Source organism: Oreochromis niloticus, linkage group LG5, assembly GCF_001858045.2.
Source record: "Oreochromis niloticus isolate F11D_XX linkage group LG5, O_niloticus_UMD_NMBU, whole genome shotgun sequence".
In the NCBI taxonomy this organism is placed as follows: domain Eukaryota; kingdom Metazoa; phylum Chordata; class Actinopteri; order Cichliformes; family Cichlidae; genus Oreochromis; species Oreochromis niloticus.
Genome location: NC_031970.2, coordinates 16,271,036 through 16,285,968, shown reverse-complemented (window position 1 = coordinate 16,285,968; position 14,933 = coordinate 16,271,036). Strand labels below are relative to the sequence as shown.

Genomic DNA, 14,933 nt, shown 5'->3' with positions numbered 1-14,933 from the left:
TTGCTTAGAGTGTTTCTAATAAACGCCACTCTCAGCGGCAGGAAGCTCATCGGAACTATAGGGACATTTTCTGGTGTCCTGAGAGTCGTTTTTGGCCTGGCGTGAACTGTTACTACACAAACTGCAATACTGCAAACAGTAACAAATGAACGGACCTCTCGGAGTTCACTTCAAGTGCAACTCGCCACTGGGTGTCCCCTGCTGCGCGCCAAAGACTCACATACTGTATGTGCGCGCATGCACCCGTGCACTTCTTTCGCAATGCTCCCCGTATCTACCTGCTTCTGCTACAGATTACTTTTAGACAAACCGCTCGACGAAATGGATGGTCGGAAGAAAAGAAAAGGACAGAGGCAGAGAATTTAAAAAAAAGAGAAACCCCTCAGCGTCAGGCGCACCTAAATACCGCAAAATAAGCCCCAGTCAGGGATCAGGTTAGTCAAAAACACTCGCTATAACACAAAAACAATATGTAGATTGGCATTTCTAGTTCGTAATGTAGTGAATATGCTCATTGTTTTTGTTGTTGTTGTTTTTTTACTTTGATAATTTTGTTTATTGTTTGAATATAATGATCTGGACACTCGCTTTTCAAAATGGGTATACAACTATTTTGTGTGCCTCTCGTGGTGCGTTGTGTTTTTAAATTTAGTTTTCCTAACTATATACCAGCTTTCCTCATGTACAAAAAAAGGCACATAAACACACACTTTGGAGTTCCATAGATATCTATACGTGAATCTCGGAGTAAGTGTTGTGCATGCAATATCTTACGCCAAATATGAGGAAGTGCCAAAGCTTGTAAAACTTGTTTGATATTCTGAGCTAGTTGGAGGAATTTATTAAAGACATGCAGCTTGATACAGCAGCAGGATCGATAGTGTCAGAGCATTGTGCTGACGTTTGACTACCAAACCGAGGCAACAGGTGTCGCTTCATCAATTAATTACGTAGTTTCTCCGAACAAAATATCATGTATTACAATATTTAAGCGTTTCCCCCCCTTTTTGTAATCCACGCAGACAAAACATTCAGCCTAATGAGCTATACTGGGAAAAACAGTTACTCTCTCAGTCATGTATTATTCAATAAATGACGTGAGCTGCACTCCCAACGCCGACTTTTACTCACTTAATTATCCATCAAAATGTTAGTTATAGTGCACTGATTTGTTTGGTACAGTTGCTTTAGCTCACTATAGTGCATGTATTTATACTTAGGCATTCTTTAGCCAAAGACATACGCAGTAACAGTAGGCTAATGTGTGTTAATTGGCTGAAACGGTTTTGTCGTCTTAACGCAGTGTTTGAACTCTAGCACTGGCAACAGGACTGTAGGCTACAGTAGGATGGATTATTCAAATTTTGTATCTTTCTTCATGCAGAGAAATGATAAAGCTACTCTTGTTTTCTTATTCAGATGTTATAACTGACTGTTTTGGCCGTGCTACGGTTGATTGAGGTTAGTTAGGGTTTATTAAGGGACTAATAAATGTCAATGGAATTACTTTTGTGTTTATATAATACGGCTTACATAGCTAATTACTTGCATATGGGTTTGAATTAATTATAGTATCCACTGGCTCTACTAAAGTCTTATTGTAAAAACATATGTTTGCATATTTGTATCATATTTATTGAATAGTCACCTCAATGGGTGTCATTCAAATTGTAGAAAATACGTTACAAAAATTGCAAATGACAACAAGGAGTACATTTTGGGGGTGTTTATTGATCTTAAAAATGCATTTGATGTGGCAGATCACAGATTACTAATGAAAAAGATAGACTGATGCTAGCTCACTCATGGCTGAGCACTTACCTTGATGGTACACATCTGTATAAAAAAAATCATCATGTACAAATAAGAAATGTTGTCTCTGATTTAAGGTTACATGTCAGGTTCCATAACTTTCAGTGCTGGGCTCTAAACTGGAAATATTATAAATCAGTTACACTAATTATGGGTAAAGTTCGGAACAGCTTCAAAATAAAGTGAAAAGGGAGCTGTGTTTACACTGAATCAAATTCCCTGTTGTCAATTAAATAATTATTAGTTGTTGTTTTTGAAAAAGTGTTAATAATTATAGACCAGAGCACAAGTCAGTCTAAGCTGTTGTGTCACATATGCTTTAACGTATTTTATCATGTAGACCTTTGACTGCAGGGTCAGTACAGTTAGAAAGAGGTTGTCTTTCTTGGTGAATTTAAGCAGCTACATGTATGTAGTTAAAGGCTGAATTAGCTCATGTGCTTTACATCTACTAGTCACACATAGGTGACGCAGGACAGAGATTTCTATAGTTATGCTTCTGTAAACTACCACAGTAAATTTTTAATAAAAGAATCAATATGTGATTGAATTACATACTTTAACCTTGAATTCAAGGGGGATTTTTGATTATTTTTTTTTTTACAAAACCTCTGCATTAGCTGTTTAGGAATTACAGATGTTCTTTTTACACAGCCATTTCTAGAGGCTCAAAATTCATTTAGAAAATTGACCGACAAGATGTTTCAAGGCCATGTGACTACTGCTCCCTTGACATGACATATCTGCTTCATCACAAATGAATCATTAGGCTTAAAAAACTAAATCTGTCACAGGGGTAAACAAAACTTTAGAAGAGGCCAGCTACATGCAGTGACAGTGGCAGAATTATTTCTATGGTTAAAAAACAGAAAAACAACATCAGCCAAGTCTGGAACACTCTGAAGGAGGAAGGCATATCATCATGAACGTTTACAAACAGGAGATGCCTTCATTGAAATCCAGAGGGTTTTGTATCATGGTGCAAACCTCTGGTTACACTCAAGAACAAGAAGGCCAGACAAGACTTTGTTAGAAAACATGTAGAAAACATCTGAAGGAACCTGGCAAAAGCAAACGCCTGGAAGAGCAAGAAAACAAACACAGAAAATAGTGATGTTGAATGATTTTCGTCCAATTATTAAAAGTAACCCAACAAATTGTTCACATAATTTTATCAGTAAACATAAGTTAGCTTATTATCCAGTGCTGCATAAGAAAGCAGCTTTGTTATTAATATGTAGAGAGACAAAATAAGTGAGAAAAAAGGCAAGTCTAGGTTAAAGAAAAAAAGTGAACGTTTTGTTGTGAGTTGTCATGTTAACTCAGTCATTCATATCAGAGCTTGTTTTTAAACCAGTTTCTGTTGCCCGTTACTGATGTTGCGGATTCCCGTCATAAAGGAAAAGGCAAGGCGCATCCTGAACTGGCCACCTGTCTGTCTCAAGGTTAAATGTTGTGTTTAGGCATTATCTAAGATAATGATTAAATGATACAAAGGAGGAACACTAAGTAAAATAGCATCTTCAAAACAGCTACTGTAGTAGGAAACTAGTGCTTTTACATGACAGAGATTTATAACTGTGTGTTTTTTGTTTTTGTTTTTTCTGTTTCACTCGGAAAACATTTTTCTGTAGGTGAACAATGCTCACCCCAGACCATCTATAGAGACACCCCTGCCATATATCCATCAGAAGTGGGTGGAGAGGAAATGAGAGGCGAAAGAGGTAAGCATCCTGGGTAAGCATTTCAACTGTGAGCCTTGGTGTTCTCTAAGAGTGTTGCTTCACATATTTATAAAACAATATTAACAGGATAAAATTGATAAATCCACTTTCTTGTGGTTACTGTTGTTCATTTAATGATTTGACAGTAGGATTGCACTAAATAGGCACATGCTTGAAATATGGAGCTTGGGATTGGAGTGATGTCAGTCTACAAAGTGCAACAGCAACAAAAGATAATAAAAATATATACATTACCTTCATGCCTACTTAGTGCATTGTCATGAAAATGACTTTACACATAAGGGGAACTCTGTTGGTCACACTATAACATTTTATAAATAAGAACATTGTGCAGCTGCCTTCTGCTCTCTTCCTCTTCTGGGGCAAAGGTGCAGGTCTTCTTAAACCAACCATGTTTCAGTCCTCTTCTTTTCACGTGATCACATCACTAAGTTGCTTTGCAGGGTAACAGTGTTCAGGGTTTTGAATCTGTGAAATAACAACACTCCATTTGTTAAACATAATCTTATTAGACTAAAACACTCTGATATAAATACAAGTGGAAGCATAAAATATAAGCACTTTAGAATAAATAGTCCTTAGAAAAAAACCTTTTATTCATTTAACTATATTGAGTTATAAAGACATTCATATTTACTTACTAACCTTTCACTAGTGGAGGAGTTTAAATGTTGTCAGAGACACTTTTTGCATCTCCCAAAGGCAAATTGGTCCAGGATGAAGGGACGCCTTAAAAGCAATTCTAAAAAATTCCATGTGATGAAAACCAAGGAACCAAAATATATTGTTAAGAATAAAGTTATCAGGGCCCATTCTTGCCTGCCAAGTAGACCCTATCTGGGCCTGCATCATGTAGTAGGGGTCTGTGCCTTAGTGGATTGGGAAACATCCAAAGGCAATCTAGTTCCTGATTTCCAATAGGTGGAATGATCCGGAGAGAGGGGAGCCTGGACTTTGGCTTCAGCCAGACTCACCTTAGAATGCAACACAATCTCCTGCAGAGGAGGTGCAGTACAAAGAAATGCAATTTTTAGGGGTTAATTGGTGATTCTAATTAACCCAACGCCTAAATGAAGACCAGCTTTTTACCACTGCAAGGTGAAAATATTACTTTGTTATATCTTGGAGCTCAATTCACATTTCTGCCTTTAGCCCTCACCAGTTCTGTTCATATCTAGGTTTAGTGGGTGCATCTTTGCTTTTTGAAGACGAAGAGGACCTGTTCACATCATGAAGGGTTACGCTTCAGCTTGCAGAGGGGTATTTAGTTTCTGGTTGGAATAGAGCGGTGTCTTAATCAAGAAAATGTTCTTTTAGAGTGCAGGGTGTTTCCAGCATTGAAGTAGCTCCTTGACACTCCTGTTAAAACTCTGCAAAAAGGAAGAAAATGAACCACACAACATATCTAACATATATTGGACTTTATTAACACGTTATTAACATTTTTAGTTGAATGTATTTTAAATGTGTGAAAATGTCATATAGTCATATATTTTCTAAGATAAAGATAAAAAAGATAAAGATAAGGTAAAAAATAATAATAGATTTATTTGCATTCAAATTCTATTCTACAGAAGAATAAACTTTTATTATAATAATAAACAATCAAAGCATAAAAACTGTTGTACTATGTTTATACATGCCAAGTAATTTCACAAGCTGCCTACATTATATACTTATAGAACATAAAGTAAATACATTTTTCTATACTTATCCTTTTTTACTTTTATTATTCCATCACCAATGTAGTACAGAAAATATATAATTCTGACATGAGCTGTTATGTATAAGGAGTACTTTTACTTTTGATTACTCTTACTTAAAACTTCTTCTGTTTATTAAATCACTGCAGCCAGTTTCCAGTTTTGAATTTTTAAGAAACCAACCATAGACAATATTCCACTGATCTTTGCAAAGTAGACAAGTCCTGCTGCTGTAGAGAGAGTAAATGTTCACCACTACATGAACTTAAACAAATCCCATGTATCCTTATTAGGAATTTTGTATTTAAAGATCTTAATTGTGCTACATTTTTGAAATTTCCAGATAATTTGAGAAAATTAAAAAGACTGGACACTGATGGAAAAATGAAAAAAAAACTTTTTTCCCAAATCCTAGTTCATCCCAAGAATGAATTTAACAATAAATAAATAAATAAATAAAACTATAGTAATTACATGAATGCTAGTAACTCGAAACAAAACATGTCAAATTAAAATTGGTATGACAAAGACAAAAAGCCCAAAGCTTTTCATTTTAAATCCATAATTTTCAAGTTTGTTTTGTTAGTTCTGGTTTAATTAATAACACAGTCATTATGCATTTGGCAAATACCCTATAATAACTACAGTAACCACATTTAGATAGTTAAGTTCTTACTCATTAAAATAAATATTATTATGATGTGGTTTCATATGTGAAGCATAGGTGATAAATTCTATCTTTTCGCTGCTCCTAAAAACAAAAAATTCATTTCCCTTAACATAAAACACCACAGATCTAAACTGAGTACAATATTCATGATTTAAACATTTCCCTTGACTACAAGGGTAGCCAAACTTTCACAGTCACTGTAGTGGACTAAGCAAAGATTTCAAATCTTAAAATTTCCCGTTAATACTTAAGTAGAGTTGGAATTTACAATAACAGTGCAGATGAAATGGTGCTTTGATTGAGAGCAGCGTCTCACTTTATTGCAACAATATTGTTACAGCTCGACTACTAATTTGTAATTTCATGTTCTACTTTGCTGTGATCAGACTACTTCTCATTGTAGCTCTGTCTTTCTGACAGGCTCGTCAGGTCTGCTTTAATGACTGCTGTAATCTCCACGTTGCTGACCCTGTGCCTTGGTGCTGCTTGGGAGATAGGCTTGGTAGGAGGCTTATACTACTATACTCTAATACTTGATATCGTGAAGCAAGCAGGTACTTTGTCTTCTGTACTTCTACAATAGAGTAAGTGTTCTTGTCAGAGCCCAATCATTTATTCAACAGAGATTCTGTAAAATGTCCTCAAGAAAGACACTCGTCCTAAGAATATGGCTGAGCTGAAGCAGCTCATTAAGGATAAAAGGCTCAAATTTCTGCACATCACTGGCCTTATTCACCAAATCTCATAGCATAAAGAGATGTTCCTGGTAACTAAACTGTAAGGAAATTCTTAAAATGGTAAAGTCTTTTGATAACTGCTGCCTTAAAGGTAAGATTAAATACAGGTTAAAACTAAATGTATCCACAAAGTATCTTAACAGAGAGCTTCTGAGGTGAAAAACAGGAGTAGGAATGGAGACTTTTAAGAGGCTAAGAGTTTCTTAAGCAGAACAGAAAGAAATGGTGGTAAGACAAACAGAGTTTGTGTTGAATGTCAGCAATTAATCGAATTTTACAGATTAAATTGAGTAAGGACAAAGTTTGTGCTCAATCTGATTAGAGATGCGCTTATGGCTCCTGTCCAACAGAATGAGCAACAGTGCATCAGTGAAGACTTGTGTGTGTCTCATCCATCTGGAAGCACACTCATCACACAGACAGTTACAGCCCTTTTAAAAGTCATATTGCTATATATTCATATCTTGTATATTCATGCGCAAAAGATTCTTGTTAGCTTAAGTGTATTGTGTTTTTATTATTATTCATGCTTGTTCCACAAAGGTTTCTTGCTTGTATTATATTTTACATTAAATATGATCTAAATTTCTGCAGCCTTTAACTGCACTTTGTTCTTTACTGCTTATTTACACTTAATGTTTTAATGTTGCATTAAAGTTAAAATTGTTCCAGGTAGGTTATTTCTGTAAACTACCTAAATCTTGTTGTTTATACATACAAATTTAAACCACATGAACCTTTAACATTACTCAGAACAATAGGATCTGTAATCCATAGTGAAAGTGAAGCTTTTTCATTACAGACTGTACTGAGCCATATCTTTGAGCAACCAGTATTAATTTATAAGCGATAGACATTTTTACTGTATAAGAGGTACAAATTATATGAAGGAACCAAAAAAGTTTAGGTATTTACATTTTATGTCTTCAGTTGCAGTTTACCTTAGTGTGTGGCCATGAAATCCTGGAAAACATCATCTCCAGTCCATCCACAGCTAAGTTGACCAGGATGCAGTTGAGAAAGTCCAGATTAGATTTGGACAAACATGAAGAAATCTACAAAGGTCTACCAAACGAAACTGTGGGTGTTCAAAGGACTTCAACCTCCTCGTCTGGTTGGAAACGAGGGTGTAGATGTATTTTACTGGACACCTCTAGGAATTAACAAACACTTAATGTAATTACAGTTTCTTATTTTATAAATGGTGACGATCTCAACTTAGTGAAATTAGATTTCAGGTTGGGTGAGGTTAAGAGAAATTTGTTAATGATCTTAACAGTAAATCGTGTTTTAAGTCTTTCTCTTAATTTGTTAGCTGAGGTCAGGTAATGAGGCTGTCACCTGAGGCACCTTGAGGTGTGTCAGGGTTGAAAGGTATTATCTGCAGTCCGGTTTCCACTGTAGTGTCATCCGTTTAGCTATCAGGCATTTAGGTACTTACCACAGTCAAACCCTGGTAGATTGAAAGAATATTATAGGACAAAAAAGAATAAAATGGGAAAGGTTAGTGTGTGTAATAATACTAATATATGTATCTGCAACGTATAGATATGTTTAAGCATCCACAGGGCAGGTAATACACAGAGGTCGATCAAAAATGATAGCATATTGAATAATCACACCAGTCAGCAAAAGCCAAAATTAAATTAGCAATAAATGATGTTGAAAATGTAAAAGAAACTAAATTTATTATCATATCAAATCACATAACTGGGACTAAACAGAACATCACAAGCAAGCTGATCTGAATTAATCACAGGTAACAGAGAAATGATGTGGTTTCTCCATCATGTAGCCCAATCATCATCTATCACTTCTATCTGTCAAATAAACAGAACGATAACTGATATTAGATGTTCTTGGCCACTGATAGTGTTGCAGTAGCTTAAAGAAGACCACAAATTGGCTAAGTCTTTACCGGACATTTTCTTTCCGACCTGTGACAGTAAGCTTTTACCACATCACAGCTAGGCTACCACAGGTGAGATACTGAGGTTAATCCAATCAGGATAATGACACCCAAAGTTCCTCCATATGGAGACAGACTGTTAGGGTGAAAAATGCTTGACTGTAGGTCTGGTCTGAAATAATAAAAACATAAGAAATTTAATGTAGGGTAGTTAAGCACTCTAGGAAAGAAAGCACCCACAGTGAATTGGATTAGAAGAAGGCAGATGAAGCAGGTGAAACACTTGTTTCAACACATACATAGCTCACATTAAAAGACACAGACTATGTAAAGCACACTATCCCTAAACATTATCTGCTGTAGATAATATATTTAACACTCTACAATCAATACACTTGTTCTTATATACACAGACAGTTCTCATATTTCAGGTATGATTTGTGTGTTTGCTCATGATTAATGTCTCGTCAGACTTTAAAAGCTGAGGGAAGGTAATTCCCTTTCTCGAGTAAGGATTAGGAGAATTCCTCCGGACTTGGAAAGTGGAGCAAATTAGTTTGGACCCTGTCCTGTCTATCCGGTGTTAAGATTAATTAGTGACCTCTTAGCTTTTGCACTACCTCACAATCCTCTAATCCCATTTTGGCTGTTTGACAGGTTTAGTGGAGAGGTATAAAAATCGCAGGGTGTAACTTGAAACCTCGTCACCATCCACACAAGTAGACTCTTTACGCAGACTCAACTAAACAGCTGACTAGCAAAGATGGTTTGGGATGGAGGAATTGAGCCCAATGGCACTGAAGGCAAGAACTTCTACATTCCCATGTCCAACAGGACTGGGATTGTTAGAAATCCTTTTGAGTACCCTCAATATTATATGGTGGACCCAATAACTTACAAAATTCTAGCTTTCTACATGTTCTTCCTGATCTGCACTGGGACTCCCATCAACGGCCTGACATTGTTCGTAACTGCTCAGAACAAGAAGCTCCGGCAACCTCTCAACTATATCCTGGTCAACCTGGCTGTGGCTGGACTCATCATGTGCTGCTTCGGATTCACCATCACCATCACATCAGCTGTTAATGGCTACTTCATTCTTGGACCCACCTTCTGTGCTATTGAGGGATTCATGGCCACACTTGGAGGTAATGAAGAAGGCAGATCTTTTTCAGGATCCTTCTCTTTCATTGGCAGATATACAGTATCAATGAATAACTCACCTTTTCTGTCAACAGGTGAAGTTGCTCTCTGGTCACTTGTTGTCCTGGCTGTTGAGAGGTACATTGTGGTCTGCAAACCCATGGGAAGCTTCAAGTTCACTGGAGCTCATGCTGGTGCTGGAGTTTTCTTCACATGGGTCATGGCAATGGCTTGTGCTGCACCTCCACTTTTTGGCTGGTCCAGGTAATTTCTATTTCTTTCATTTCATCATAATGATTTTAAAAACAGAATACTACACAAAGGAGATTAACAAGATGAAGAAGTAGTTAGTTGTAAAGGTCTTGAAATATTATGAATGTTGAATAAAAGCTGGATAAAAGCTAATTTTATTGAAGAAATACATGAGATTTAAAAAAAAATCAATCTCACACAGGTACATTCCTGAGGGAATGCAGTGTTCCTGCGGTCCTGACTACTACACACTGGCTCCAGGTTTCAACAATGAGTCATATGTCATCTACATGTTTGTTGTTCACTTCTTCGTTCCTGTCTTCATCATTTTCTTCACTTATGGAAGTCTTGTGATGACAGTCAAAGCTGTAAGTGAAGCTAGAGTTCTTAAATTATTTATAATAGATCAGTTAATCTAACCAAGCTAGCCATTGCTACTGTGGAATTTATTGCACCTTGCTATTATTGATTACATTTGTAACTAAAAAACCTTGACAGGCAGCAGCACAGCAGCAGGACTCAGCTTCTACTCAGAAAGCTGAGAAGGAAGTGACCCGTATGTGTGTCTTGATGGTCATGGGCTTCCTGGTAGCTTGGACACCATACGCTAGCTTCGCCGGTTGGATTTTCCTGAACAAGGGAGCTGCTTTCAGTGCTCTCACTGCAGCCCTCCCTGCTTTCTTTGCAAAGAGCTCCGCTTTGTACAACCCTGTTATCTACGTGCTAATGAACAAACAGGTTGGTGTTACATATTCTTGTAGTTTTATTCTCTGTTTTTCAGTCTTTTACTGTTTTCTGAGTTTCTGAATTTGCTGTGTCTTTCAGTTCCGTAACTGCATGCTATCCACCATTGGAATGGGCGGCATGGTGGAGGATGAGACCTCAGTTTCAACAAGCAAGACAGAGGTGTCCTCTGTGTCTTAATCATGATGGCATCTTCAGATCTATGGACATTGATGATTGCTTCCAGATTTTAAAACATCCCATTAGAGAAAGTTTTTGCCAAATGGATTTAAGAAGCGGACTCTGGACCAAAAACACAAAGGAATTCTATGTTATCTGTGAACTAACAGAAAGTCAAATGCATTTTCTGTTGGGGTGATCTTGTACAGCAATTGTGTGTCTGTGTGCATGTGAGACCATTTGAGAGAGTGAATATGAGTGAACTTGTAAACTAAAAACACTTCAAACCGTAAACCTGCTGAAATGTGACACTTGTACCTGATGAATGTACAATCACATGTTAATTGTTTTCATGCAATAACTTGGGGGAGCATATATTTCACTGGTCTACCAGTGGTGTTATTTTTATGCATTATATGAAAAAGAAAAAAAAATATAGGACTGAGTAGATAAAATAAATGCATGCATAAAAAGAAACATACTGGTGTGGTTGCTTAACTTTTACATGCTGGTTTGATTATCTCTTGCTTAAAACCAAAGCAGAACATCACACATTTAAGGGACATTTTCGATTAAATTCCAAACTTTGATGTTTTTCTTGAGCAAAAGATAAGATTTAGCTCATGCAAATTATGGCTAGCTGAAGTAGTAGCCCGACTATTTCCAAAAAATATACCAAGGTGGAACATGCAAGTCACAGATGCACATTTGAGAATAGCTGTCATCACACTACAGTCACACTGATAGTAATCCTTTGTAAAGCTTCTGCTGAAACAAGAACAGAATGTGTCATTTGGAACTGCTGCAGAAACACTTAGTCATGTAAGATTACAGCAACTGCTTTATACTCAGTGTTTAGTTCTTGAAATCTTTGCCAATGCACATTTGAAACACATGAAAGCTTCAAGTTGTGTAGAAGTCATGTTGCAGCTTAGGCAATGTACAATTGTAACAAGATTGAAGGTCAGTATTTGTTACGACCACATTTATTCTTCAGCACAGTCTGAACTCTCATAGGCAAATTTTCATCTTTTTTCTTTAAGAAGTCTTCAGGAATAATTCTGCAGTCTTCTTGAAGGGCATTCAAAGCTCTTCTTTAGATGTTGGCTGCCTTTTGTTCTGTTCTCTGTCAGGATGATCCCACACAGTTTTTTGTTTTTTATTCAGGTATGCTTTTACTGCACTGGCAGTGTACTTGGGATCATTCCCATGCTAAAATGAAGCTGTTCACAGGTGCCTACTACCTGTTATTGCATGGTGAATTAAAATGTGATGATCTGTATTTATAATTCCATCAATCTGATAAGATCACCACTGATGTCAGGGATCTTATAGACACGACTTTCAATTGTAACAAATGATGGTTTTTCTGGAAAAGGCTGTAAGTAAAAAAAAATAACTAAAGATACAGTTTAAAATTAGTTCTTTGCTGAATTGCTTTTTAGTGTAGACATACAACTGATTCGTCCCTTGAGTTAGGAGCTCTTTTTTAGATAGAACATTTTTTCTTTTTCTGTTCCTAACCGCTTATTTCAAATTCCATTATTTACAAATCAATATTCAGAATTCGACATTTTTCAATCCATACATGTTTAACTAAATACAAGTCTACAGTCATATACAATACATACATAAAACAATTTAAGCTCATAAACCAAAACAACAACAAAAAATCAACAACAAACTACATTGTTTTAAGTGGATTAACAAACAAAAAATTCTTTTGAGAATGGTCAGGTGCAAGGACTGGGTTAAAAAATTTGTGGAAAATCAGCCAATATCCAAAGAATAACTCAAAAAACAGCCATAAAGCCTGGAGAACTTATGCTCAAAAGCAATTTAAAAAAAAAAAAAAAAAACATGAACAGAAAGTCGTGTTTGTTGGACACAAAATATTGAGAAATCTCTTTCTGCTTGGTTGGTTGTTTCTTTCTTTATCTGCACCCTACCAAACTTAGCACACAGGTGTATTCAGGCCCCTGAATATTTGTGTTTCTGATACCATCACTTTCTAGCCTTTATGAACCTAAAACACCCTATGAAAGCATTATTTCATTAAGCAATTTGTTACGGCCCTAGCAGGGCCTCCTCCTGAAGGTGCCTGTGTGGGCGTGTCCTTCAATCTCTTTTGCCTGAGGTGCCACCTTTTCTCCTTTACACAGCTGACGCTCGTCAGTAATTAAAAGTATTTAAGCTCAGGGAAAGGTGAGCTCTGGGCCTGAGTGCCATGTGAGTGGTTACAGCTAGTGAGCTGAGTGTTTGTGGTGTTTGCAGCTAGTGAGCTGCTCTTTCTTTTTGGCTTACGTTTTACTTTATTGACCAACGCCTGAGTTTTGTTTGTTTTCTTAAATGGTGATAGCGGCTTGTCCGTCTCTTTTAGTTGAGCTACTTTAATAAAACTCTTTAATTTAACCCTTATGCCTTCTTGTCTCCTTTTCTGACCCGGACATTTTTTGTTACTTCCCCCTCACTGCCTAGACCCCTCAGGGGAACGTAACAAATTAAAAAGTATGAAAAAAGTATTAAACAGTATAAAACCTGCCAGTTAAGATTCTGAAAAGCTTGAAATCCATCAAACAAATTATGAAGCCAGCAGTGTAAATTATGGTTATACTGGAGATGCAGTGCTTGTTTTAAGTCTGACTTTTTCACAATATTATACACGAGCACTTTCCTGAGCACTCTGACAACTAGAAGTTGATGATTTATTATCATCAGCCATCTATTTCTTGCATTTCTGTTGTCTTCCTTATCACATAAGTGAAACTTAAATTCACTTTGAGTTCTAACTAATCCTCAAACAAAAAGATTTACATTATAGCTGCTTTTTAATTAAATCTTTGGTAAACTGTTGCAAATGTTGATCATAGGATCTGATCTCAGACACTTTACTTTGCAGCCCAGTAACAGGATTACAGCCAGAAGACTGTTAGGGAAGTGAGATGTGTGTGCGTCATGATGTGCGTCTAGTACTTTGGACACCATATGCCACTTTCACTGCACTGAATCTCCCTTCGGTGCCATCATCACCTTTAGAGGTTAACAGTGCACAGTCCTGTTATCTGTGTGCTGATGAACAAGCAGGTTGGTTTATGTATTACTTGCCTTTCTTTTTCTTTCTTTCTGATTTTTTTTATTCGGGTAAGTGCATGCTGATGGTCGACAATGTGATGGGTAAGACTTCACTTTCTGCCCACAAAACAGAAACTCCTCTGTCTTTTAAAACACATTTTTCTACGTCGGGACATTTTTCTTTCAATTGTCTGTTTGATGTAGAATATATTTTGATGTGCACTGGTCAACATGCGTTGTCCAAACCACTTGATTTGGAAAATTTGATTCACAAACGTGAGTGTCTGTGAATTTAAAATTGTGGATCAGTGTATGTGTGCTCGCTTTAACTCTCCCTGCTATTTAAGGTAGTGATATTCGCTTGATGTAGCACCATTAAATCTACATTTCCTCTTTTCATTTTCATCTTTCATCTTCATCTTTTTTTAATGCTGCAATTGTTTTAATGAAGAAAATGGCATATAATTTAAATGTTGCATTCATCAGGCCTTAAATTGGCTAATTGCAGCTGACAGAAAAGCTTGCTTTTTTTCCCATAAAGAATTCCAGCCATGCTGTTCAGAGCTTAGAATTATTCTAGTGTTCCTATTAAAGATTCAACCTGGCCAAGCACATATCTCTCCTCACCGACAGTAGAGGGCAACATCTCCCACAAGAGTAATCTTTAGATCATGTAATTACGGTTACCCGATCAAGACGGTGCTGACACAAAAGGGTGTGGTAAAGCTAGATCAGGTTAATCCACTTAATAAAGAAAAGAAGAGGGTTAAGCACACCAGGGCTGCACGCCTAATTAGCTTTTTGGTAGGACACCAAGTGCTATGAGTTGAATGAACTATACTGGTTGTTTTAAAATAGATTAGATGCCACAGGAATGCGTAAGATGGTAAGATCTATCTGAAATATAAGCATGATGTGACAGCATAAGGGTAGGAGTAAATGATACAATAAAATACCCAAGTTCACTCACATGTGAGCAAGAACATG

At 36.7% G+C, this 14,933-nt stretch overlaps 1 protein-coding gene across 2 annotated transcripts; it reads left to right on the top strand.

The window, feature by feature from the left end:
* Positions 1–237: 237 nt before the first annotated feature.
* On the top strand, positions 238–11,351 carry LOC100710942 (green-sensitive opsin). 2 transcript variants are annotated; one of them, XM_005453560.4, is made up of 8 exons: positions 238–434; positions 3,447–3,536; positions 6,351–6,432; positions 7,598–9,724; positions 9,815–9,983; positions 10,174–10,339; positions 10,470–10,709; positions 10,797–11,351. In XM_005453560.4, exons 4-8 carry the CDS (start codon positions 9,340–9,342, stop codon positions 10,893–10,895), a joined length of 1,059 nt encoding a protein of 352 aa, XP_005453617.1. In that variant the 5' UTR covers positions 238–434; positions 3,447–3,536; positions 6,351–6,432; positions 7,598–9,339; the 3' UTR covers positions 10,896–11,351. The 2 variants fall into 2 exon arrangements, with proteins under 2 accessions (XP_005453617.1, XP_025762987.1); XM_025907202.1 differs by having other exon boundaries at positions 3,447–3,549.
* The last annotated feature ends 3,582 nt before the right edge of the window (positions 11,352–14,933 follow it).